The sequence below is a fragment of the Petaurus breviceps genome, unplaced genomic scaffold (assembly GCF_028583685.1).
Source record: "Petaurus breviceps papuanus isolate PSGF00001 unplaced genomic scaffold, PetGlider_PUasm1.0 90897, whole genome shotgun sequence".
NCBI lineage: Eukaryota > Metazoa > Chordata > Mammalia > Diprotodontia > Petauridae > Petaurus > Petaurus breviceps.
In genome coordinates, this window is record NW_027187374.1 from 2438063 (window position 1) to 2465642 (window position 27580).

At 34.7% G+C, this 27580-nt stretch overlaps 1 protein-coding gene across 1 annotated transcript in view; it reads left to right on the forward strand.

Annotated features, from left to right (window-relative positions):
- SH3BGR (SH3 domain binding glutamate rich protein) overlaps window positions 1-27580 on the forward strand; it is a 101256-nt gene that overhangs the window by 16933 nt on the left and 56743 nt on the right. Inside the window, 2 exon segments of the mRNA XM_069074851.1 lie at window positions 10324-10407; window positions 24223-24408. Of these exon segments, the coding sequence (XP_068930952.1) occupies window positions 10324-10407; window positions 24223-24408 (270 nt within the window).

The window sequence follows — 27580 nt, forward strand, 5'->3', positions numbered from 1 at the left end:
GTGTGTGTGTGTGTGTGTGTGTGTGTGTGTGTGTGTGTGTGTGTGTGTGTGTATAATCTACAAGGACAGCACATGGCACATATACACCCTGTTTATGGTATTAATAAAAAAAACAAAACAAACAAAAAACATGGAAGAAATGATAATAAGAATAACTATATTTGGAAAACATAAAAAATGGGAATTAAACTATGAAAGCAAATGCATTTATGTACAATTATTTGTATTTATTGATACATTTTCCCTGAATGATTTATTTTTTTTCTTGATTTTTTTGGTTACCTTTTAAGTTCTGAACTGTCTCCTTCCCCCCATCCTCCATCTTGCATTAGATAAGACCTTCATTTGACACAAATTTATAAATATATGTAAAACCATACTGTACATAGTTCTGTTTATCAGTTCTTTCTCTGGAGATGTATAGCATCTTCTTTCTTAGATCCTTTATAGTTGATTTGAATATTTATAATGCTCACAATAATTTGTTCACATTTATTCTACTAACAATATTGTTGTTGCTATATACAACATTTTCCTGGTCCTGCTTACTTCATTTTCATTATTTCATGTAAGTCTTTCCATGTTTTTCTAAAATCAACCAGCTCATCATTTCTTACATCACAATAGTATTGCATTACAATCATATACCACAACTTGCTCAGCTATTCCCCAGTTGATAGGCATCCCCTCAATTTCTAGTTCTTTGCTACCCCAAAGAGAGCTGCTTTAAATATTTTAGAACATATTGGTTCTTTTCCTTTTCCCCCAATTAATTTGGGAAACAGACCTAATAGTGGTACTGCTAGGTTAAAGAGTCTACACAGTTTTTTTTAAAACTCTTTGGGCATGTACAGTCAAGCATGAACAGCTCTCCTGAGGACTGCTGCTGTGAATAACTTTAAGGTTCTGATTGCATATTTATTGATTATTACATACTTGAATAGCTGAACCAAGGAGTTGTGCCTCTTTGTTTGCCATTACAATAACTGAAACAAAGAACAAAGCACCATTTTGCTTGCCATTACAGAGCATAATTCCAGAGAGATATTCAAGATGGTTTAATCAGTTCACAATTCCACCAACAGTGTGTTAAGATCCCAATTTTTACACATCCCCATCTCTATTTATTCAGCAATAAACTAAAGCAAAACACTCACAACAATGTAACAACTTATTACTAAGGTGGTGACATAGTCTTAAACAAAAGATATCATTCAGTAAGTCACAATCTCCTCAATCAATATAAAGTACCAATCTAAAGTCTTTTTTCATCTTGACAGCAGGCTGGTTTTCAATCATCCTTAAGGAGTAATCATCCTTAAGGGGTAGTGGAAAGTACAAAGGTCTTCCACCTCTAGGTCACAGTAAGTCATAATCTTGTCAGTCAGCACTAAGTACCCAAGTAAAGGTCCTTTCATCTTGACTCAAGCTTTACTTCCAAACTGCATGCCTCCTATTCCATGCTCCCAGCTCTAGCCTGGATCCACCCAACTTTTGCCTGGATTCACAGGTAGGCAGATCTCCACTCCTGTTCCTGTTTCTGGGAAGACAAAGCTTAACAGAGCCACAACAATATTTACCCACATTAAGCTTAGGAGAGTTACAACAATATTCACATGTATTGCTAGCACTATCATCTCAATTTACTTTCTGTCTGTGAAAGCAACACAAGTCAACAGACATAGTGCTTCTGTCTGACAAAGTCACATTAACATAGACAGAACAGGAAGAGTGCTGACACCATAAGTGTTCTCCCTTCTCAGTTCTGCTTTGTCCCAGCTCATGCTCTAGCTTTTATATGCTCTGCTTCTTCCTGTTCCACCTTTCCTGTTGTGCTCTTTTGGCAAATTTCTCCCACCACAGGCTCCATGTGATGACATTAGGCCTATTAAGGACAGGTCTCCAAATTCCCTTAGGCCTCTTAAGGGCAACACAGACTTGATATAATCACAAGCCAGACTCAAAGATACTTGAATAGCTGAACCAAGGAGTTGTGCCTCTTTGTTTGCCATTACAATAACTGAAACAAAGAACCATTTTGCTTGCCATTACAGAGCATAATTCCAGATAGATATTCAAGATGGTTTAATCAGTTCACAGTTCCACCAGAAGTGTGTTAAGATCCCAATTTTTACACATCCCCTTCAATATTTATCATTTTTCTCTTCTATCATGTTAACCAATCTGATAGGTATGAGATCATATCTCAAAGTTAGTTTAATTTGAATTTCTCTAGTCAATAATGATTTAGAGCATTTTTTCATATGATTACATAATACAGTTTCTAAAAGCTGCCTGTTCATATCCTTTGACCATTTATCAATGAGGGAATGAATGACTCATGTTCTTATAAATTTGAAAAAAGTTCTCTTTATATATGAGATAAGAGGCCTTCATCTCAGAAACTATCTATAAAATGTTTTCCCCCAGTTTTCTGCTTTCCTCCTAATCTTGACTACATTAGTTTTATTTGTACAAAACCTTTGTAATTTAATGTAAGCAAAATTATCCATTTTATGTCTTGTAATACTATTTCTTATGTATTTATAAATTCTTCTGTATATCTGATAGGTAATGTGTTCCATATTCTTCTAGTTTTCTTATATCTTGCTTTATATCTAGGTTGTATATCCATTTTGAACTTATGTTGGTAAATGGTGTAAGATATTGATCTATATCCAATTTCTACCAGACTTCTTTCCAGTTTTCCCAACAATATTTATCAAATAGTATATTCTTATTCAAAAAACTTATTTACTTTTGTCAAAAATAAGGTTACTATAAACATTTAATACTATATATTATATCTCTATTCTGTTCTGCTTGATCAACTTTTCTTTTTCTTAACCAGTACCAGACAGTTTTGATCATTATTACCTTATAATACAGTTTAAGGTCTGGTATTGTTAGACTTTCTTCCTTTTCCTTCTTTTATCAGTTCCTTTTATATCTTTGACCTTTGGTTCTTCCAATTGAATTTTCTTATTATTATTTCTAACTTAATAAATTTCTTTTTATTATTTAATTGGGATGGCATTGAATTAGTAGATTTTAGGTAGAACTGTCATTTTTATTATATTGGCTCTGCCAACCCATGAATAATTAATATTTCCCTAATCATTTAAATTTTGATTGTTTGTATAAAAGTATTTTGTAATTATTTTCATGTAGTTCCTGGATTTATCTTAGCAGGTAGATTCCCAAGTATTTTATGTTATCTATGGTTATTAAAAAGAGGGTATCTCTTGCTATCTCTTCTTGCAGGTGTTTGTGGGTGATACATAGACATGCTGAGAATTTATGTGATTATTTTATATCCTGCTACTTTGCTAAAATTATTAATTATTTAAACTAACTTTTTAATAGAATCTAGGATTTTCCAAGTATATCATATTGTCTGAAAAAACAAATAGTTTTTATTACTTCATTGACCATTCTGATTCCTTCAGTTTATTTTTCTTTTGTTATTGCTATTTGCTACCACATTCCTATTGCTAGGAATCAGTACCATATTTGTTTCATAAAAGAAGTTTGGTGGGACTCTTTCTTTGCCTATTATTTTGCATAATTTATTTAACATTAGAATCAGTTGATATTTAAATATTCGGGGGAATTCACTTGTAAATTCATCTGGTACTGATGCCTTTTTCTTAGGCAGCTTATTTATGGCCTGTTGCATTTCTTTTTCTAAAATATGGTTATTTAGATGTTTTGTTTCCTCTTGTGTTAATCTAGGCAGTTTATATTTTTGCAAGTATTACATTTGTTTTAAAATTTATTGGTATATAATTGGACAAAATAACTCCTAAAACTTGCTTGTAGTGATTTAGTTTTCTTCTCTCTTTAAAAATCATATTAACCAATGGTTTGTCTATTTTACTATTTTCTCATAAACCAACTCCTAGTTTTATTTATTCATTCAATGGTTTTTTTACATTCCATTTTATTAATTCAACCTTTAATTTTTAGGATTTTTATTTGGTGTTTAATTGGGGATTGCATCCTAATTGCATCCATAATTCATTGCTCTGCTCTTTATTTGATTGATATACATAAGCATTTAGAGACATAAATTTTCCTCTGATTATTGCTTTTGCTGTATCCCATAGGTTTTGGTATGTTGTCTCATTATTATCATTCTCTTTAATTCAATTGTCTGTTGTTTCCATTTCTCATTCTTTAAGATTAGCTTATTTAGTCTTATTTATTTTTTAATCTGCATTTCCATGGCCCCTTATTAAATATACTTTTATTTCATTATGATCTGAAAAGGATGCATTTAATAATTCCTTTTTTCTGCATTTAGCAATAAAGTTTTATGCTGTCATATATGGTCATTTTTTTTGGTAAGGTACCATGTACCACGGAGAAAAAGGTATATTCCTTTCTATTTCCATTCAGTTCTCTCCAGATATCTCTCATACCTAACTTATGTAGGGTTCTATTCATCTCTTTGTCTTCTTTCTTATTTATTTTTTGATTAGGTTTATCGAATTCTGAGAGGAAAATTTGAAGTTCCTCCCACTATTATAGTTTTGCTACCTTTTCCCACTTGTAATTCATTTAGCTTTTCCAAAAATTTGGATAGGATAGTATTTGGTACACATAAGTTTAGGATTGATATTACTTCATTATCTATGGTACCTTTTAACACAATATAGTTTCCCTGTTTAACTCTTTTAATTAAACCCACTTTCGCTTTAACTTTGTATGAGTTTATGATTTCTGCCCCTGTTTTTTTAACCTTAGCTGAAGCATAATAAATTCTACTCTAGCCTTTTATTTTTTATTCTGTGTGTACCTTTTATTTTTAAATGTGTTTCTTGTAAACAACATATGGTCAGATTCTAGCCTTTAATGCATTCTGGTATAGTTTCTATTAAATGGGTGAGTTCATTGTATTCACATTCAAAGTTGTAATTACTAATTGTGTATTTCTCTCCATCCTATATTTTCTCACTTTTTCTTCTTCTCTCCCTTTCTTTTTATCCCATCCCTTCTCAAAAGTCTAACTGACTTCTAACTACTGCCTCCTTAATTGACACCCCTTCTGAGAATTTGTCCTTTATCCTCTGTCCTTGCCCTCCTATTTTTAATCTGCACAACATTCTAAGTGTCCCTCTCTTATCTTGCCCCCTTTCCCTCCTATTTCTCTGTAAGTTAAGAAGACTTTTGTACCCTTCTAGATGCATATGCTATTCCCTTTTGAACTCAATTCTGATGAGAATAAGTTTGTAGCACCACTAGCCCTCCACCCTCTCCTACCCTCCACTGTAAAGTCCTTACATTCATGCCTTGTTTGGATTGAGATAATTGCTCTATTTTACCTCTCCCTACCCAATATTATTCTTTAGGATCATCCCATCATACTCAACTGAATCTCCTTTTCTATCTATATATGCTCTTTCAAACTACCCTAGTAATGATAACATTCTTAAGAGTTATAGATGTTTGATCTTATTAAATCTCTTAAAATTGGCCTTTCATGTTTACCTTCTTGTGTTTCTCTTGATTCTGGTAGGTCCAATTTTCTGTTCACTTCTGTTTTTTTCTTCACAAATATCTGAAAGTCCTTTAATTGATTACATATCCCTTTTTTTCTTGCAGGAATACACTCAGCTTTGTTGGAAACCGAGTTACTTGTGCTCTTCATAATATTATGTTCCATGCCTTTTGGTCTTTTAATGTAGAAACTGCTAAATCTTGGGTTATCCTTACTGTTGCTCTACAATATTTAAATTCTTTTTTTCTAGTTGCTTGCATTTTCTCCTTGAATTGGGAGCTTAGAAATTTAGCTATAAAGTTCCTGTGAGTTTTCATCTTAGTATCTTTTATGTAGTGATCAATGGATGTTTTTCAATTCCTCTTTTACCCTCTAGTTTTAAATTTTCAGGGTAATTTTCCTTAATAGCATCTTGAAGTATGATATCTTCTGTGATACTTCAACAAAAATTTACTGTAAAGGCCTCTAACTTGTCCCCATCAGTTAATTCTGGTTTTTGATTGTAGATAGATGCTATTTATCATTTTAAGGAAAGCTCCATTTATTCGTCTATTTTCTACTAGAGAAGTCACACAAGGTAAGTGCTCACATGGAGGTCAGAAGAAGTGATACAAGGATTCTTTCAAAGTCTCTCTGAAGAACTTTGAAAATTGATTGTGAGACATGGAGGATATTGGTGCGCCTCTGCCCAGTGTGATGTGCCCACATGAAAGAAGCTACTATGTCCTATAAGAAAAGCAGAATTGCAGTAGCTCGAAATGTGAGATGGTTAGAGACATCTCTACTTCAAATGTTCACATTGATTATTTGTGCCCAGCCTGTTTTGGAGTCTTCTGTGCTTGTTATTGGTCTGATCAGCCACAGTTGGACACACCATGCCTTGGCCTAAACATAGTGAGGTCATTTTGCTCCTCTTCAAGCACAAAGGACAATAAACAATCAACTGTTTTTTTTTAAGCAGGAATAGTTTTGTATTATATTACAAGTCTTTTCTGCATCTCTTGATATAATCACATGATTTCTCTTATTTTTGCTATGATACGGTCAAATATGTCTATAGTTTTATTGATATTGGACCAGTCCTCTATTCCTGGTAAGAATTCTGTCTGATCATAATGCATACTTTTTGGGATATATTGTCATAGTAGCTTTGCTAATATTTTATTTCACATTTTTTTGGCATCAATGTTCCTTAATGATATTGGTTTATATTTTTCTTTTTCTGTTTTGACTCTCCCTGGTTTAGATAATAAGATCATACTTGTGTCATAGAAAGAATTTTATTAAGACTCCTTTTTCTCATTTTTCAAACACTGTATATTATATTGGAATTAATATCACTTCAAAAATTTGATTTAATGCAACTTTAAGAGTTTGATAGAATTTGCTTGTAAGTCTGTCTTGGTCCTGGCATTTTTTTCCTTAAGGAGTTCATTTATAGCTTGTTCAATTTCCTTTTCTAAGATAGGGTTATTTAAGAACACTACTTCTTGTTCTGTTCATCTCCTTTTTGGTAAATATTAATCCATTTCACTTAGATTGTTAGCAGATAATTGAGTGAAATAGCCCTGAATGTTTTTTTTTATTTCTTCTTTATTGCTTGTCAATTTATCTTTTTAAAATTTTTTATGGTGATCATTTGAATTTCTTTTAAAAAGTCAACTAATGGCTTATCTATTTTATTAATTTTTAAAAATAGCTCCTACTTTTATTTATTATCTCAACTTTGTTTCTTTACTTTCAAATATTTGTTAATCTCTGCTTTGTAGGATTTTTATTTTGGTGTTTAATTTAGGGTTTTTCATTTGTGGGTTTTCTATTTTTTAAAAGCTGTATGCAGTTTTTACATTTTCTCTTTCTATCTTTTATTTGGGAAAGTGTTTAGAGACATGGATGTTATCTCCCAAATTTAGTATGTTGTGTTATTGTTGTAATTGTCTCCAATGACATTATTGTTTCTATAATTTGTTCTTTGTACTACCAATTATTTAGGATCAATTAAATTAGTTGGTCAGTCAATAAGCATATATTAAAGTCCTATTATGTGCCAGGCACTATGCTAAATGCTAGGGATACAATGAAAGGTAAAAGACAATTCTAAGTGAACAAATATGTACAGATCACCTATGTATTGGAAAAATAACAGAGAGAAAGCACTGAAATTAAGATTGGGAAAGGTTTCCCATAAAAGATGGAATTTTAGTTGGGATTTGAAAGAAGCCAGGAAAGCTGAGTGGCTGAAGTGATGAAAGAGAACACTCCAGGAATGGGAGACAGACAGAGAAAATATATGAAGCCAATAGATAGAGTGTCTTATTTGTGGAACAGTCAGGAGTCTGGTGTCACATAATTTAATAGCATATGGGGCTGAGTGACATGTGGGAAAGCATAAGGTATAAGAAAACTGGAAAGGTAGTATTGTCCCATGTTATGGTGAATTTAGGATGTTGTATTCAATACTAGAGGTGACAGGGAGTTACTGGATTTTTTTTTAGTATGGTGTGATATGACTGGATTTATGCTTTAAGAAAATCACTTTGGTAGCTGAGGATGGATTGTAGTGGGGATAGACTTGTGGCGGACAGACCAACTAGCAAGCTACTTCAATAGTATAAATGTGTGTGATGACAATATTAGAGGAGAGAAGAGGTATGTATTTGAGAGATGTTGAGATGAGATGAGAGAGGTCATATTGCTAGGCTTTGGCAACTGATAGATATGGGAGGTATATGTGAGAGATAGTGAGGCATTGAGGATGACATCTAGGTTACAATCCTGGGTTATTGGGAGGGTCCTAGTACCCTCATCAGTAATAGGAAAGTTTGGAATGGGAGAAGACTTAAGGGGAAGATAGGGTTTAGTTTTGTACATCTGAGTTTAAAATGTCTGCTAGACATCCAGATAGTGATGTCTAAAAGGCTGTTGGATATCTAAGACTGGATGTCAGTGGAGAGATTGGGTTGGATCAGTAAATTTGAGAATAATCAGCTTAGAGATGTAATTAAATGATGTTGATGAGTTCATGGGAGTTGATGAGCTCACTGAGTGAAGTAGTATAGATGGAGAAGAAAAGGGAGTCCAGGATGGAGCCCTGTGGGACACCCATCGTTAGTGGGAGCAACCTGGATAGGTATCCAATAAAGGAGACTGAGTATGAGGGGTTAAATAGAATAGGAGGAAAACCAGGAGAGAATAATGTACTGAAAACCTCAAGAAAAGAGGGTATTGAGGAGAAAAAGATAATTAGCAGTGTCAAAGACTGAAGAGAGATTAAGAAGAATGAGGACTGAGAAAAGTTTGTTGGATTTAATGATAAGGAGATCTTTGGTACCTTTGGAGAGAGTAGTTTTAGTTGAATGATGGTCAGAAGCCATATTTTAGAGGGTTAAAATGAGAGAATGAGGAGATGAAGTAGAAGCATGTTGTAGATTGCCTTTTCAAGGAGTTTTGCCTCTAAGAAAAGAAGAAATATCATATGACAATGGAAATAAAGGGATACAACGAAAATTTTTTGAAGATTGGGAGACACAGTCATGTTTATAGGTAGTAGCAAAGGAGCTAGTAGACAGAGGGAGATTAAAGATAAGTTACAGTGGGGATGGCAGAAGGGTCAATCTATTAGGGGAGACAGCATGGAATTAAATCACTTGTGAGGTAGAGAAATTTGCCTTGGTGAGTAATAGTGTCACCTCTTCATATGAGACAAAAGTGAAGGAGGAGTTCACTGGCAGAAGGCATCTGAGTGATATGAGATAAAGAAAGAAGAAAAGAGAGTTCTCAGTGAATGGTCTCAATTTTTTTCTCTAAAATTATTCTAAAAATTTATGATGAAATTATTTAGTTTCCACTTAATTTTTAATATTTCTTCAGAGGACCTTTATTGAATGCATTTTTTTCTTGCATCATGTTCAGTAAAATAGGCATTTAATATTTCCACTGTTATGCACTTGTGAGTTTTTATTTCCTAATATATGATCAATTTTTGTAAAGATGGACTATACAGCTAAGAAATGTGTATACTCCTTTCTATTCTCATTTTTGTTCTCTGGAAGTCTTATTTCTAACTATTTTAAACTTCTATGCATGTACTTCATTCTTTTTTGGTGTATATTTTGGTTAGATTTGTCTAGGTCTGAGAGGGCAAGTTGAGGTACCCCTAAAATAGTTTTACTTTTAGTTTTTTCCTTCTGTAAATCATTTAACGTTTACTTTAAGATTTTAAATGCTGTGCCAGTAGGTACATATATGATATTATATAGTGATATAAATTAATTTCCTATGGTATTTTTCAATAACGTATAATTTCTTTGCTTATTTCTTTTCTTTTTGCTTTTTGGAGAGCAATTGGGGTTAAGTGACTTGCCCAAGGTCACAGGGCTAGTTTTTGTGTTAAGTTCTGAGGCTGGATTTGAACTCAGGTTCTCCTGACTCCAGGGTGGGTACTATACTCACTGCACCACCTAGCTGCCCCTATTTCTTTTACTTAGATCTGTTTTTTGCTATTACATTGTCTGAGGTCATGATTGCTATCCTTGTTTTTTTCAACTTCAGCTGAAGCATTCCCATACCGTATTTTAACTCTGTGTATTTTTCTGTTTCAAGTGTTTTTCTTGTAATCAGCATATTGTTGGATTCTCATTTCTATACCATTTTGTTCTTATCTTTTGTTTTATGAGTGAGTTCATCCCATTCACTTTCACAATTATGATTTTAATTATCTGTTTTTTTCATCTCATTGTCTTATACTTTTCCTACTCTTTTTTTTCTGCCTTCCTTTTAAAGAGTTTGTTTCTTGACTAATCTCTCCTTTTATCTACCAGCAAGGTAGTGCAATGGCTACAGGCCTACATCTGGAGTCAGGAAGACCTGAATTTAGATCCAACCTCAAACACATACTACTAATGGTGAGCAAGTCACTTAACTTCTGTCTTCCTCAATTTCCTCACTTGTGGAATGGGGTTAATAATAGCTCCTACTTCACAGGGTTGAAGAACTTTGTTGACAAATATTCTACTCAGCTTGCATCTTTTCATCAAGAATGCTTAGAAGTCTTCTATTTCATTAAAATCCACTTCCACCTTGCAAGATTATACTCAGTTTTACTGGATAAGTTATTTTTGGTTGTAAGTCTAGATCCTTTGCCTTCTGGAACATCATATTCTAAACTTTTTGCTTTGGTTTCTTTCAGGAGGTAACTAGTGAATTTGTTTTATTTATATTTTACCTTTTGGTTCTAAGAGAACTGGGCAGTTTTTAAAAAGATTTTTTGACATATGACATTTAGGTTCTCCAGTGGTTCTCAAATTGTATCTACTTGACCTGTTTTCTAGGTCAGTTGTTTTTGCTATGAGAAAACTTACATTTTCTTCCGTTTTTACCCTCTCAGTCTTATGACTTTGTTTCACTATTTCTTGATGTCTCATAAAGTCATTAACTTTTGTTTGGTCAATCATAATTTTTAGAGGGTTTGTACAATGTATGTACCATGTTGTTTATTTTTTCCATATATTTCTCCCATAACTCATATATTTTCATACTTTTCCTCTGTTGTTTTCAGTTTGATTTTAAAATAATTTTTTTAGCTTAAAATCTACCCCCCCAACTCTTGTCTCATTTAGAAATTCTCATTGGACTTGTACCCAAGTTTTATTTTTCTTTGAGACTTTTCTTATCAATATTTTAGATTTGTTTTCTTCTTGGCTCATGTCTTGAGATTTCCTGTTACCATTATGTTGAGATTTTTTTTAACTTGGTCATTTTTCCATTCTGCTTCTTGACTTTGAACTTATGTTATGGCTGGGCTGTATGTCTGGGTTGAGCTTTTGTCATTCTAGGTCCTTCTATTGCTTCCTTGGGGGTATTAAATGGTGTGTTATTCTAGGATCTCAGGGGTATCTCAGACTGGGTACCTGCAAGATGTAGATGCAAGAGTGATGTATGTGATCCAGGGCAAAGTCTGATTGCCATACCTCTCTTCTCTCCTTGACTCAGATTTGGGTTTGAGCAAGACCTCTATCAATTCTACCATGGTTGGAAGTTTAAGTAGATTACTGTTAGACTCAGTGCCAATTAGCCCCTGGGAGATTTTGCAAATTCATAATGCCTGAATTGCAGGCTTCCCTGTATTTATGACTCTTGCTCTGGTTATTCCATTATATGCTTTAACCTGGGCTGAAGGTTTTAACTGAGTCCCTGCTCTGCTTCTGGGACCAGAGCCACACAGTTTCTGTTTGTTTCTGGGCTTTTCCCCCCCTCACTACATAGCTAGGGTCCGTAATTGCAACTACCCCTCTCTACCATCCCAAGGTACAGGTTCCTTTCTCAGTTCTGTGATGTGGGACTGGGTAATAGGTGATCACATGGCACCTGTTCCCTCATTCTGCACTAGTTTAAGAACTATGAAACTCCTTCCTAAATCAGTCTCAGGCCTTTTTCAGACTCTGGGATCTGGAATATTCTACAAAGCATGCTGCTGGCCATACGCTATACCTAATGTCTGTAGAACTCTCTGTCTCCCTTTGCCAATTTGGGCTGAAAAAAATGACACATTGTGGTTTTTTTTTTTTTTTGGATTTCTCAATCATGATTCAATCTGGTATATTTCTAGATATTTGTAGAGAAGGAGTGATGAGTATCTTGACTACTTCTCTGCCATCTTGACTATTACTCTATCCCTATGTTTCTAAGGGAGTTGCCAGGGGCCCTTATGGATTAAATGATTTGTGGAAGGTCATTAACTAGAGGCCTGATTTGAACCTAGAGTTTTCTGACACTGTGTTCAGAATTCCATTCACCAAACTACCTTATAACATATACATAGATAAATAAATATACTGTAATTTAAGAAAGAAAAGGGAATTAATATCTTTGGGTATTCAAGATGTTAAATGACTTATCTACTGACTTTCAGATAACTTCTACAATCTTATGTTGTCTATAGGCCAGTTTTTCAATACATTAAAACTTTGTCTCTTTGAAATTTAGAGACATTTATTTTAATCCCTATCGGCCAAAAGGAATTGCACTTTTATTCTGATAAATGGTCCTTTAAAAATAATATTTGTAGTGGACAACCAAAGGGGTGGGAAAGAGGGATTTTTTATTTTGCACTACGTTATGACAAAATTTAAAGATTGCATTAATTTGGTTTCATATGTTGTTTTGTGTTCTTAGGGTATCCTCTGTAAAATAAGTCATGTTTATTTTACTTTGGTACAGAATTAAGTGTGTGAATTTTATCTTAATCATATTTTATCAGCATTTCAAAAAAGTGTCAAGTGGACTTTATAAAGCAGATTTTGTGTGAAAATGTTTTCTTCAGCATTTCAATAACAGGTTTTTATATCTTATTCTTTGTTCACCTAAGAGGAGTTGTTTCCTAGAACCTCTCCTTAACTAAGTGGCATCTATGAATCAACTGGTCATCGGAAGTAAAACTTAAATAAATGTAAAATTCTAGCTATTGGAATAATGGAATAAAATAACTGGATCATTAATTTATTCTTCTAATAGTTTTTAGGTATCTACCAAACCAATAAGCCTTTATTAAATGCCTTCTGTGCACTCTGCCAGGGTCTAGCAATACAAAAATTAATACGAAATCATCCCTTTCTTCAAGGAATTTACATTCCAGGTCAGAATATAACATGTACACATGGAAGCACATAGAAATAGGAAGCTAATGGTGTTTATTGAGAAAGAGGGTGACATAGGCCTTTAGGAAGATCAACTAGACAGCTGAGTGCAATTTGTAATGGAATAGGGAGAGACTTGAAATAGACCAACCAGAGGACTATTACAGTAGTCTAACAAAAGGGCATAGATCAAAGGGATTTTGTGTAGATATAATTGACAAGATTTGACTACTGACTTGTCAGTCAGTTATCTCATGTAGGATGAGGAAAGAGTGATGAGTAAAGAATGACTACTTTTGCAAATCTGTATGAATGGAATTATGGTATCCTTTACAGAGACATGGAAGTTCAGAAGAGGGTATTGTTCATGAGATGACAAGGTACAATGAATTATTCTGTATGTGTTGAGCTTGAGATTCCTAAGGGACATGTCTGGGCAGAAATGTCTCTCCAAGGAAGTTGCTGATGTGGGACTGAAACTCAGAAGAAAGACGAAGGTTGGATATACGGATTTCTGGGTCATGTGCAAAGAGATGTTTGAATCCATAGGAGATGAAGAGACCACCAAGAAAGAGTTTTTGGATGGAAAGTAAAAAGGGCCTGGGATAGAGTTTAAGGGTACATCCTAAAGGGGAAGGGTATGGATACCAATAAAGGAAATTGAGGAGTGTTCAGATAGGTAGGTGAATCAGAGTGCACTTGTAATGAAAATGAAGAAAGGAAAAAGGTAGAACAAACATTTGGATGATTTTCCCTTTTAATTTAGGTGTTTTGAAAATAGAGGCATGTAAATATGCTCTATTCAGATTTTTGGTTTCTCTTTTCCTGTTTTATATTTTCTAGCACTAATATCTATTATGAACACAGTCCCCTTTATCCAAAGAGACTATATCATCCAGCTGAGATGGATGCCTACAGGGCAGAAGAGAAATCATCATCATATTATGATCCAAGGACTACTGGGGATCTAATTACCCCAAGGAAAAGATAGTCCCCTTCTCCCCTTGTCCTTGAAGGAGAGGGTCTGAAATATCAGAAGAAGTGAGATGAATTTAGGTATGTTGAGGGGATGTCTAAAGCTAGAGAGATGACTCTTGCTCCAATGTATTAGAAAACTTGCATCCATGATGGCAAGAGGACTGCTGCAGGTCCCTGTCACTGCTTCCAAATTAGAGTAGATTCAACTGTGATGATACAATGCCATGTACTTCAGCTGTGAGCATGACTATGTTTTTCTGTAACATTATGGGAAGAGAGAGGAAGAAAAGGAACAAGATGGGATAGTGGCATGCTGGGAGAGTATTCAGTGCTGCAGCTGCTGTTGCCCTCACTGTTGTTACCACTACAGACATCTCTGCCTCAAATTGGGGGTGGTGGTGGAAGGAAAGGGTTGAGATACTGGGAAAGGACTATAGCTGTATAATGCAGGATCAAGGCAGAAAAATTGCAACTGTTCTTGTTAGTGAAAAACAATAATCATGGTACCACCCCTCTTCCCTTTATAAATTAAAATTTTTATTGTGTCAGGATGATTTAGTATTTTTGGGTATTATTTTTGCATTTGTTTATGAGGTTTTTGTACTCTTGCATATGATTAGTTTGTAAAGGTTACAAGCTCAACAGACAAACATGTATATTCCTTTCTATTTCCATTCAGTAATTACCAGAAATCTATCATATCTAAAGTTAAAAAAATTCTATTCAGGTTCTTTGCTACTTTCTTATTTATCTTTTTGTCTATGTCTGAAAGTATCACACTGAGACCTCTAGCAATTCAGGTTTTGCTATTATCCCCCATAATTCAATTAGGATTTACTTAACGTATTTAGATGCTAGACCAGGGTGGGGAACCTTTTCATGTTGGAAGGCTGCATTAATATTTAGCTGTAATTAAATAAGGCTGTATTCAAGAAACTTCAATTAGATATATTTTAAAAATGTACATTATTTCATAAAAATCTAACTGCTATGTACTTAATAATTTCAAAAAATGAAAACTATTTATTAATTTTAAAGTTAACTAACCTTTTAATTACTATATTGTGTCTTTTTTTGTTGGAAAGTATTTGGATATTTGGTTGCACCTTGTAGATCTGCAATTTCAGTTGATCCTTTAGATGGGTATCAATCATTTGTGACCTGAAAGTGCCTTGATTTGGGTTAGGTAGAATGTAGATTTGCAGCAATAATAGTGGAAAAACAAGGAAGATTGTTTTTGAGGCATGTTGCCAAAGGTGTGGGTATGCTACTGCATTTTTCCATATTTCAACTGGGTCTTTCTTGGCATCAAACAATGACTTTAAAGTGTCATCTGCTGACAGCTCAATCAATTCCAACAATAGGTCTTTAGGTGCCTTAGTGATAATCAAAGAGGTGAGGCTGAAATGTTGATTTGAATATGATGCCATGATTCTCAAAGTCAGTGAACACTTAATTGTATCCTCCAATTAATTGGTCTATAACAACTATGTATTTTTCAGATGATTTACATATATCATCCTGTTAACCTTTGCAAACTGCAGAAAATGTTCATCCCAAATTTTTTTTTAAGGAACTGTTTTGAAAAAAAGATAGTTTTTTTCAAAATGCTTGGATTTTTTTTTGCCACATATCATATGTAGATTTAGTTTTACCTTACAAAGAAATATTCAAGTCATTTTGATATTACATGATATCACACAGAAATGGTGCATTCCCATATACATCTTTCAATAATTTCCATTGCTGAATCTGTTCTCCATAAAAATTAACCATTTGTTCTCACAGAGGTAAAATTTTGGCTGGCACCTGTCCTTGTGATAGCCTCCATGTTTTAGAATGATATGGAAAATCCACATAGAATACCTCATTGTTCAACTTTAGCATGTTGGAAACTGACTATGCCATGTTGCATTTGCATGAATACAGTTAACAATACTTATAACTTATTGCAGAGTGTCACTTACTTAAAATAGTTGCTGTAGCACAAAGATTTTGCTGATGCAAGATACAATGAAAAAAACGAGAACATCTGGATCTACTAATTCTTCTCTTTTAAATCTGTGCAATAAACCCTTCACGTTTTCTTGTCATGGAAGGTGCATTGTCTGTATGTACATGCACTAAATTTACCAAATTCAGTCCAACTTCACAACATTTATCCTGAAAGTTGGAGATATCTATTCCCTGTGTTCTGTTCACAAGAGTGTCCAAAGTGAGTAACTGTTCATAGCAAAGAAAATCTTCTGTTATGACCCAAATGAAGTATAAAACTTGTTCCAAGTCAGTAGTATCAGCTGATTCATCCAAAGCGATTGAATAATATATATTTTCCTTTTTAAGTATTGCATGAAGTTGTTCTGTTAAGTTGAAGGCTAATTCATGCTGCTGATGAGTTATGGTTCTCCTTGAAAGAAGCAGTTGTTTGTAATTTGAAACTATTGGAGGTCTAAGCATCCTATAGTTTTGACAGCTCATTCTTCCACAATTTCTATATCACTGAATGGTTTCCCTTTCCCCCCCAAGTATGTAAGCTACCTTATAAGTTACTTCAGTAGCATTATTTCCAGGTCTTATTGCTGCTTGAAAGAATTATCTTTGCTTTTGATTTTTGTCTTTGAATTTCTGCAATACAACCTTTCGCGCCTCTCTAAAATATTTGTGGTCCTTATGAATGCTATAATGTTGATCAACATTGAATTTCTTAAAGTTGATATTGCAGTATCATAAAGCAAGCAAATCATCTTATCTTTAGCAAAAGAAGATAATATTGCAATTACCAGTCCTCATTAAAAAAACAAACTTGTTTTCTTCCTTCAGTATTCTCTTGTTCTTCTTTGACATGATGAGCTATTAAGCAGAGAAAATTAAAAAATACTGTCAAGCAGTGCAGCTATTCACAAATTTCACTTCAAATAGAAACAAAGTGCATTGTTGTCAAAAGCTGATAACAGACTGGCATACTTGACCCTCATAAACTCTTGCCAACCAGCCTCGTGCTGTTAGTGGCACCAGACAGGAAAAGTTAGAACTAAATAATGAGTACAGTAGCCATCAAATTAGCCCTTATGGCTTACTGATGTTTTAATTATGCTGGTCAATCTGGGAGGATTATTTTGTTGAAACTTATTTTATTTTTTGGTATTTTAAATATGTTAATTTTAAAAATAAAATGTAAAAGATGAACAAAAATATATGAATAAAAATAAAAGTATTTGTTCTGTAAAATTTGGATTCAGTCAAAAGGCCACACTTAAGGACCTAGAAGGCCAATATGGCCTTAAAGCCACAGGTTTCCCACCCCTGTGCTAGACAATTTGGTCCCTATATATTGAGTTTTGATATTATTTCGTTATCAATGGTTCCTTTAAGCATAATGTCGTTTCTTTGTTACTCTTTTTTAACCATACTATTTTTTACTATTGCACTGTCTCAAATCATGATTGCCATCCCTGCTTTGTTTTTAGTTTGCCTGAGGCAAAAGAAATTCTTCTCCAAACCCTCATTTTAACTCTCTGTGAATCATGTTTCAAATCTATTTTTTTGAAAACAACATTATTGGATTCTACTTTCTTATTATGTATCCTTCTCTATTTTATGGATGAGTTAATCCTCTTCATATTCTTTCAATAATATCCTTTCATAATTTTTTTCTATGTGTGACTCTTATCCTTTTCTTTACCAAGAAGAAGAAATCATGGAAAGAAAAAGAGTTGAATGAGTACTAGTAATCTGTAAATGAAATGATTTGCTTCCACTCCAGTGTTCCTATTCATTTTACATCATCAAGATCTCAGCCCTTGGTTCTCACATTTCTTTTAATCATCCCCTTTTATGATTCAGGTTCTGAATTTTACAAAAGAAATTATATCTTTTGTTTTTATATCACCTAAATTTCTCCCTGTATTTCTTTCCTTCCCCTCTTCTTGATGTCCTTGGGGTATATGCCCAGTAGTAGAATCTCTGAATAGAAATAGTTTAGTCACTTTATTACAGATTGCTTTCAAAAATTGTTGTATTAATGCACAACTCTATACCAGTATTCTATGTGCCTGTCTTTCTACAACCCTTCTAATACTTACTATTCCCATTTTTTGGTCATATTTGCCAGTTTTATGCTACCCTCTAAAACTGAAGTTTGTTTTCCTTGTGGCTATTCCCTCTACAACTCTCTCCTTCTCTTGACTCCTGTGTTTTCATTTTAGAATTTTTTTCCAATGCTGATGTTTCATCAGGAATGTTTAAATGTCTTCTATTCTATTTATGGACCATTCTTTTACCCACGTAGCATTTTACTCAGTACTACAGGATGAAATTTTCATGTTTGTAAGCCTTTATCTTTTGCCTTTTGAAATATCAAATTTCTAGATTTTTTTTTTTATTTTCTTAGTTATGGTTTGCTTGGTACTTGAATTGTTTCTATCTGGTTGGTTATGGTATTTTTTTCATTGACTTGAAAGATCTGGATTTTGGCCATAACATATTTATGTGTTTTTATTTTGAGATTTCTTCCAAGTGGCTACAAGTGGGTTCTTCCTAACTTTACCTTCTGATTAAAATAGATCTGAGTAGTTTTATGATTTCTTGTAATATGGCATCCAGATTTTTTGTTTGGTTATATTTTTCAGAGATGGTTCCTAAATTATTTCTCCTCCTAGCTCATGTGCTTTTTACCTAATATCCTCTATTTTTCCAACCTTTTACTTTTTTTTGTTTATTTTGATTGTTAGTTTTCAACATTAACTGCTACAAGATTTTGAGTTCCAAATTTTTTCCCCATCTCTCCCCTCCCCCCCACCCAAAGATGGCAAGCATACTGATTGCCCCTTCCCCCAGTCTGCCCTCTCTTCTATCCTCCCCATCCTACCTTCCACCCTTCCTCCTTACTTTCTTGTAGGGCAAGATGGATTTCTATACCCCATTGCCTGTATATCTTATTTCCAGGTTGTATGTAATAACAGTTTTTAACATTTGTTTTTTAAAACTTGAGTTCCAGATTCTCTCCCTTCTTCCTTCCTCACCCAATCCCATTGAGAAGACAAGCAATTCAATATAGGTTATACTCGTGTAGTTATGCAAAACATTTCCATAGTAGTCATATTGTGAAAGACTCATTGTATTTCTTTCCATCCTATCCCACCCCCAATTTATAAAAATAGAAATTTGTTCTATTTTCTCCTTTGACCCTGTCCCTTTTCAAAAGTGTTTGCTTCTTATTAACCTCTCCCCCAGTCTGCCCTCCCTTCTATCATCCCCCCTCTTATCCCTTTCCCCTTTACTTTCCTGTAGGGTAAGATACCCACCTGAGTGTGTATGTTATTACCTCCTTAAGCCAAATCCAATGAGAATAATGTTGACTCATTCCCATTCACCTCCCTGTTCTTCCCTTCCATTGTAATAGCTTTCTCTTGCTTCTTTTATGTGAAATAATTTATCCTATTCTATCTTTCCATTTCTCCTTCTCCCAATATATTCCTCTCTCACCCCTTAATTTGTGTTATCCTGATTCAATAAATTATCAAGGAAAACTGCCCTGATAGTCTATAACCAGAGAGTAAAATAGAAATTGAAAGAATTCACCAATTGCCTCAAAAAATATTCCAAAAGAAAACTCCTAGTAATATTGTAGGCAAATTCCAGAGTTCCTAGGTCAAGAGGAAAATATTACAAGCAGTCAGGAAGAAGCAATTCAAGTATTGTGGAAACTCAACCAGGATAACAAGACCTAGCAGCTTCTACATTAAGGGATCAAAAGGCTTGGAATATGATATTTTGGATATTACAGGAGCTAGGATTAAAAAGCAGAGTCCAGGGGTAGCCATGTAGCACAGCGAGTAAGAGCACTGGCCCCAGAGTTGGGATGACCTGGGATCGAATCCGGGCTCAGACACTTAGCACCCACCCAGAAACACCTGGCCGTGTAACCTTGAGCAAGTTACTTAACCCCAATTGCTTAGGGGTGGCCAGGTGGCACAACAAGTAAGAGCACTAGTCCCAGAGTTGGGATGACCTGGGATCAAATCCGGGCTCAGATACTTAGCAACACACCCAGAAATAACTGGCCGTGTAACCTTGAGCAAGTTACTTAACCCCAATTGCTTAAAAAAAAAGCAGAGTCCATTAATCACCTCCTGAAAGATATTCCAAATGAATGAAAAAAACAGAAGGCAACGTGAAATATTTCATTGGAAAAACCACTGACCTGGAAAATAGATCCAGGAGAGATAATTTAAAAATTATTGGACTACCTGAAAGCCATGATCAAAAAAAGAGATTTGACACCATCTTTCAAGAAATTATTAAATGTATTCTTATCAGAACATAATAAATTATGTTCTGATAAGAATACATTTAATAGAGGCAGCTAGGTGGCGCAGTTAGTAGAACACTGGCTCTGGAGTCAGGAGGACCTGAGTTCAAATCCAGCCTTAGACACTTAACACTTACTAGCTGTGTGACCTTGGGCAAGTCACTTAACCCCAATTGCTCTGCCCTCCTCCCTCCAAAAAAAAAAAGGAATACATTTAATATTTCTATCTTTCTACATTTGATTTGTGTAAGTGCCATGTGCTGCTGAGATAAACATATATTCCTTTCTGTTCCTATTCAGTTTTCTCCAAAGGTCTGTCATATCTAACTTTCTAATATCCTGTTTACCTCCTTAGTTTTTTCTTGTTTATTATTTTGTTGGATTTATTGAGTTCTGAGAGGGGACAGTTGAGGTCCCCCACTAGTATAGTTTTGTTTTCTATTTCTTCCTGTAACTCACTTAACTTCTTTAAGAATTTGGGTACTCTACCACTTGGCACATATATGTTTAGTATTGTATAGAGTACCTTTTAGGAAGATGTAGTTTCCTTCCTTGTCTCTTTTTATTAGATCTATTTTTGCTTTTACTTTGTCTGAGATCAGGATTGATTCATCTGCTTTTTCACTTCAGCGGAAGCACAATAGATTCTGCTCCAGTCCCTTACCTTTACTCTGTGTGTCTCTCTACTTCAAGTGTATTTATTGTAAACAACATATTGTAAGAACCTGGTTTTTGATCCATTCTGCTTTCTGCTTCCATTTTATGAGGGAGTTCATCCCATTCACATTCATGGTTATGATTACTGTATATTTCCCTTCATCCTGTTTTTCCTTCTGTTTGTCCTCTCTCTCCTTTAAAACTTTCCCTCCACATCAGTATTTTCTTCTGTGTTCCCTCTCACCCCCCATCTGCCCTCCCTTCTGCCAGTCCTTCTTCAACCCCTTACTTCATCTCCTCCCCTCCTACTTTTTTTTCCGGTATGATCAATGTCTATAGTCACCTGATTGTGTATATGATTCCTTCTTTCAGCCAATACTGATGAAAATAAGGTCCAAGTGATTCCCATTTCCCACCCTCCCATCTTCTCCTCCAGTGTAACAGGTCTTTCATGCCTCTTCATGTTAAATAATTTATCTCATTCTACCTTTCTCTTCCTTTTGCACTCAATGTACTCCTCTTCCTTATCCCTTAATTATTTTTTATTTCATTCCCTCAAATTCACCTTACACCCATACCCTCTGTCCATGTATATTCCTTATAGCTGTACTCTTGGTGATACAATTTTTTTAAAGATTTATAAGTATTGTCCTCCCATGTAGGGTTGTAAATACTTCACCTCTATGTTTTCTTTTTCCTTTTGTTATGCTTCTCTTGGGTCTTTATATTGGAAATCAAATTTTTGGTTTAATTATGGTCTTCTCCTTATGAAAGCTTGACATCCTTCCATTTCATTCAATGACCATTTTTTCCCTTGATGTATTATGCTTAATTATTTTGGGTAAATGATTCTTGATTGTAGTCCTAGATCCTTTGCTTTCCTAAATATCATTTAATGTTGCTGCTGCTAAGTACTGTGTAATCCTGATTTAGGATTTGATATTTGAATTGTTTCTTTCTCATCCCTTGCAGTAATTTTTCCTTGACCTGATAGTCCTGAAATTTGGCTATAATGTACTTTGGAGTTTTTTATTTTGGCATCTCTTTTCAGAGATTATTGATGGATCCTTTCAATCATTATTTTGCCTTCTGCTTTTAGGACATCAGGGCAGTTTTCCTTGATAATTTCTTGAAAGATGCTCTCCAGATCCTCCTTTTGATTATGGCTTTCAGGTTGTCCAATTATACGGATATTGTCTCACCTGGATCTATTTTTCAAGTCAGTTTGTTTTTACCATGAGATAGTTTACATTTTCTTCTATTTTTTCATTCTTTTGAATTTGTTTTCTTTGGGGTTTTGTCCATAGGTATTTTAACATTGTTGTCCTCTTCTGAGTTTCTTGATCTACCTTGTCACCACAATAACTTTCTACTGTCAGATTCTTTTTTGTTGATGTTTTTGCTTATCTATTTTTGGCCTTCTTCCTTTCTTTTTAATTTGAGCTTTGCTCCTGGGGGTGGAAAGGGCACTGTCTCCAGCTTCTTGTGCCAGAGCCTTCAGTTTTACCTGTCTGCTTACCTGGTGCTGCACTGGTGTTACCTTGAAGCCCAGGGGAGACCCTTGTATCTGGTGCTGTGCTGAGAGGGTGAAGTGGGGGTGTTGGTACTGCTGGAGGCCATAGGAATCTGGCAGCTTACCTAGTGCTAAATTGGGGTCATAGTGGTGGTGTCTTCTGGTGTGTGTTGAGCCTGGTGGGGTGTTTGTGAGTTTTCCCAGGGATACACTGAAGCATGTAAGGGTCTAGCCACTGGAGGCTGCCTTTTTGCCCAGGGTGCCCAGGGTTAAGCTGAAGCACATGGAGATCTGGTGGTTGGAGGTTGCCTATTAACTTGGGGCAACACTGAAGCATGTGGCAGTTCTTAGAACTGGAGTCTGCCCATTCCCCTGACTATGCTGAGGACAGTGGGAGGTCCTGATGTGGCCATTTGCTTGCTCCACTGCACTTGGGCTCAGGATCTACCGCTGGTTTGCTGAGGTGGGGCTTGCTGTGTGTTCCCCTTTTACCCAAGTGAGACAGACCTTTCTTGCTAATCTTCCAAGTTTCTTAGGCTCAAAGATTGTTTTGCCCCATCTTTTTTGCTGTTTTTCTTTTATTCCAGAATTTGTTTTGGGGTGTTATTTTATGATTGTTTGGAGGTGAATATGGGAGAGCTACAGCAATTTACTTCTTACTCCACCATCTTGGTTCCCTGGAAGTTATAGCAGCTCTTTTAGTGGTGGCAAAGAATTGGAAATTGAGGGGATGTCCTTCAATTGGGGAATGATTGAACAAGTTGATATATGTGATTGTTATGGAATACTATTGTGCTTTAAGAAATGATGAGCAGCTTTTTTTTTCTTGTTTGGTTTTGTTTCCTCTTTCCCATTGTTAATTCCATCTGATACAATCCTTCTTTATAACCTGACTAATGTCTAATATGAAAGTATTTGCAGATCCTATACTTGATTGTATGCCTCCGTGGGGTGGGGGAAGAGAAAATTTGGAACTCAAGGAATTGTGGAACTGAACCTTATAAACTAAAAGTAAGCAAACAAATTAATAAAGACCAAAAAATAAAAAAATAAAAAAGAAATGATGAGCAGGATGCTCTCAGAAAAAAAGAGAAAGACCTAAGATGAGCAGAATTAGGAGAACGTTGTGCACAGTAACAGCAATATTGTATGATGATCCTTTATGAATAATTTAGCTATTCTCAGCAATACAATGATCCAAGAAAATTCTTTAAGGCTTATGATTAAAGGTACTGCTGATCTCCAGAGAAAGAACTGGTGGAACCTGAATGCATATCAAAGACACTTTTTCTTTACTTTCTTTATTTTTCTTGTTTGTTTTTCCCCTGTGTTTTCTTTCACAGAATGATTTATATGGAAATGTGTTTTGCATGTATAACCTATGTCAAATGGCTTGCCTTCTCAATGGGAGTAAGGGAGGAATGGAGGAAATTTGGAATTCAAAATTTGAAAAAAGAATGTTAAAATTGTTTTTACATGAAATTGGAAAAATAAAATACTAAATTAGATTTTAAAAATTATTGTTTGCATATAATTGAAAAAAATTAAATTAAAAATCAGACAATTTTATATGACTGTTATATAAAACCAGCATAATGTTTAACTTTCCCTCCTTGCTTCTAACCAGATTAGGAAGAAACAGCAAGAAGTAGTGGGCTTTTTGGAAGCCAATAAAATTGACTTTAAGGAACTTGATATTGCTGGTGATGAAGACAACAGGAAATGGATGAGAGAGAATGTACCTGGAGAGAAAAAACCACAAAATGGAATTCCTCTTCCTCCACAGATCTTTAATGAGGAGCAGTATTGTGGGGTAAGAAGTCATTTTCACCATTTGAAGGATAACAAAATTCACTAAGTAAAATACTAATGCATAAAAGTTAGAAGTCACTAAAACTAATATATTTAACAATACCAGTTTAAAATGTTTTGGATTTTCATTGGTGGTTTCAAGAGATATTTATGTAGAAGTCAAAATAAAAATATAGTAATTTGTTAGTACAGTAGAATCTTGTTTATGTTTATATTTAACAAATATATATATGTACGTATATGCATATGTGTGTAGATATGCATATACATATACAGATACAGATTTGGGCAGTGAGGAAGATAAAATGATTAATAAATGAGATATGAACTCTTACAAGAGCTCTTACAAGTTTATATGACTGCTCTATAAAACCAGCACAATACTTATCTTCCCCTATTTTCTCTCTAACCAGATTAGGAAGAACCAGAAAGAAGTAGTGGGCTTTAAATTGCACTTTTTTATAGTGAGTTTTTATAGCAGTACAGTAGGGGAAAATGAAGGGCTTTAACTAGATGATCTTTAAATTTCCCTTTAGCTCTACTAATTTATGCATCTGAAGAGTTCATGACCAAACAAGGACAGAGAAGATCACAGGAGATAAATTTTGATTACATAAAATTAAAAAGTTTTTGCACAAAGAAAACCAACAGTTAAAATGAGAAGATGAACAGTTAACTGGGGGAAAAATCTTTGATATATAAGAGAGACAAGGAACTAATTCAAATTTATAAAAACAAGAGTCATTCTCCAATAGATAATTGGTCAAAGGATGTGAACTGGTTATTTTCAAAAGAAGAAATCCAAACTTTCAACAGTCATGTGAAAAAAAAGTACTATATAGCTAATATTTAAGGAAATGAAAATCGACAGTTCTGAAGTTCCATCTCACATCCACTAGACTGACCAAAGATGACAAAAAATGGAAAATGACAATTGTTGGAGTTGCTATAGGAAAACAAGCACATTTTTGGTGCAACTTTGAATTTGTCCCAGACTTTCTGAAAAGCAATTAGAAGTATTCCCACAAAGTCACTAAAATGCATATACTTTATGACCTAGTAATAATACTATCAGGTATATATACCAGAGATAAAAGAGGAAATAGACCAATGTGTGCAAATATATAGAGAAGCTTTTTTTTTCCTTATTGAAAAGAACTGGAAACAAAGGGGAGATGCTTACAAATTGGGAACTATATGAAAAAGCAGTATGAGGAAAATTAATATTGTCCAGTATCATTTGATACTTAATATTAATCTATAATATACCCTTTTCTTTCAAAACCCCCATCTTTTTGCCTAGCTCTTTTAGCCTATCTTTCCCAGACTGGCTGAGGAATGTAATTACTTCTAGCCCTCAAAGCTTCTACCTGGCACAAGTGGTAGGTGACTATAATAGAATATTATTGATCCATAAGAAATGAGAATAACAACAGCTTTAGAGAAACCTGGGAAGATTTACACAAACTAATGTAGAACCAGGAGAATAACTTATAAAATGACTACAACAGCACAGAAAAGACTATCATAGACTTTAGAATTCTGAAAAAGAAAATGGCAAACCCGAGGGCAGATGTTGGAGCATCTACTCATCTGACAGAGGAATGATAGACTCAGATGATGGAATTAGTCATATACATGGGCACTGTGGACATTTGTTTTGCTTGGCTATGTATATTTGTGACAATTTTTTTTCTTTTTCTTGTTCTTCAGTTTGGGAATGCAGGTGGGAAGGAGGTGGGAGCTTTTGAAAAAAAAATTCATAGAAGAGAACAGAAAGCAAGACAGAAACACAAACAAGCAGGGCAGCTTTGAGAATTAGATATTAAAGTTATATCCTTAAGAGGAAAAACAAGTTGTACTTAAGTGAGATGCCCAGTTTCATATATAGTCCTCTTTCATATGTATATCACTTTCATGTTAGCTGTCTTAATATGTAAAGAGTATGTTTCTCCACACAGTGCAACTGTTTTACATTGGCACAAAGGGGTATGTGTCAAGAATAATTAGTATTCAGGGTAATTATTTATGTGAATCTGGAAGGATTACTCGTTCATATACAGATAGAATTTGTTTAACAAAAAGAAAAGTGGCAGTTTCAGCTTTAAACTCTCAAGTGAACTGATAAAATCTGAAAACTAAACTCCCTTTGCTCTTATCCCTTCTATTTTTCCCCCTTCTACCTAAAGGCTTTTTCTAGGGAAGTGCTTTCAGTATCTAGGTTTTTAGATCACATTTTTCCCCCCAACAATCTATTGCTCTCATGGGGATTTTCTTGATTTTTTGGATTGCCTCCAAGCAAATTCTCTGTTCATGTATCAGCCTTTTTCTTAATGTCCTTCCCTGGTGTTACTGCCATCTCTGAATCCTAGAAACTCTTCAAGTCAGACTCCTTTGCAAGGTTAGGTCCTTTTAAAAGAGGTTAATTCAGACAGAGCCTTTGCTCTGACATTGATGGTATCTTCTTGATGATGTGAACTTATATTGCCTTGGGTATCTTGTTCCTTTGATACCATTTTAAGGATGACTGGGCTGCTAATTATATACTTGAAGTAGCTCTTGCTTGGAATTTTAAAAATGAAGGCTAGAGAACAAGAGACAAACATAGAAAGAAGCCGAGCTGAGCTGGTCAGAGTGGAACTAGTTGAATACAGTCTTTGCTTTCTGGAGGGAAACCTGAGTGGCACCTGAGCAGTTTTGGGCAACTTCATGATCTCTTGAGATGAGAGAACCAAGTGGCCCTAGAGATGGCAGTGGATGGAACTGGCAGTGGACCACGTAGGAGTTATTAGACTAGTCTTGCAACCGTGGGAACAAGAGCTGATAGGGGTAAAGTGGTAGTGATAAAGTAAAATAGAAGTTCACAGACAAATGGAGGAATTTTGGGGCAAGCATCTTAGAAACAATAGAGAAGTTCTTGAGACAAGTCCACTGCAGTCAAGGGTTCTTTCACCTCTTTTGGGAAATAGGCAAGGGTGCATTTTGAACACAATCATTGTTCCCACTTCATATTGTCCTATGGAAAAGGCATAAGCCATGTCCTTTCACTCAGTTCCTCAAAGTCATATAGTGAAGTTTCAAAACAACCAATGTTGCATGATCATTCAAAATCCCCACATATACAGATCACAAGCTTTTTCACATATAAATCCCTCATGTGCAGATTACAAAGT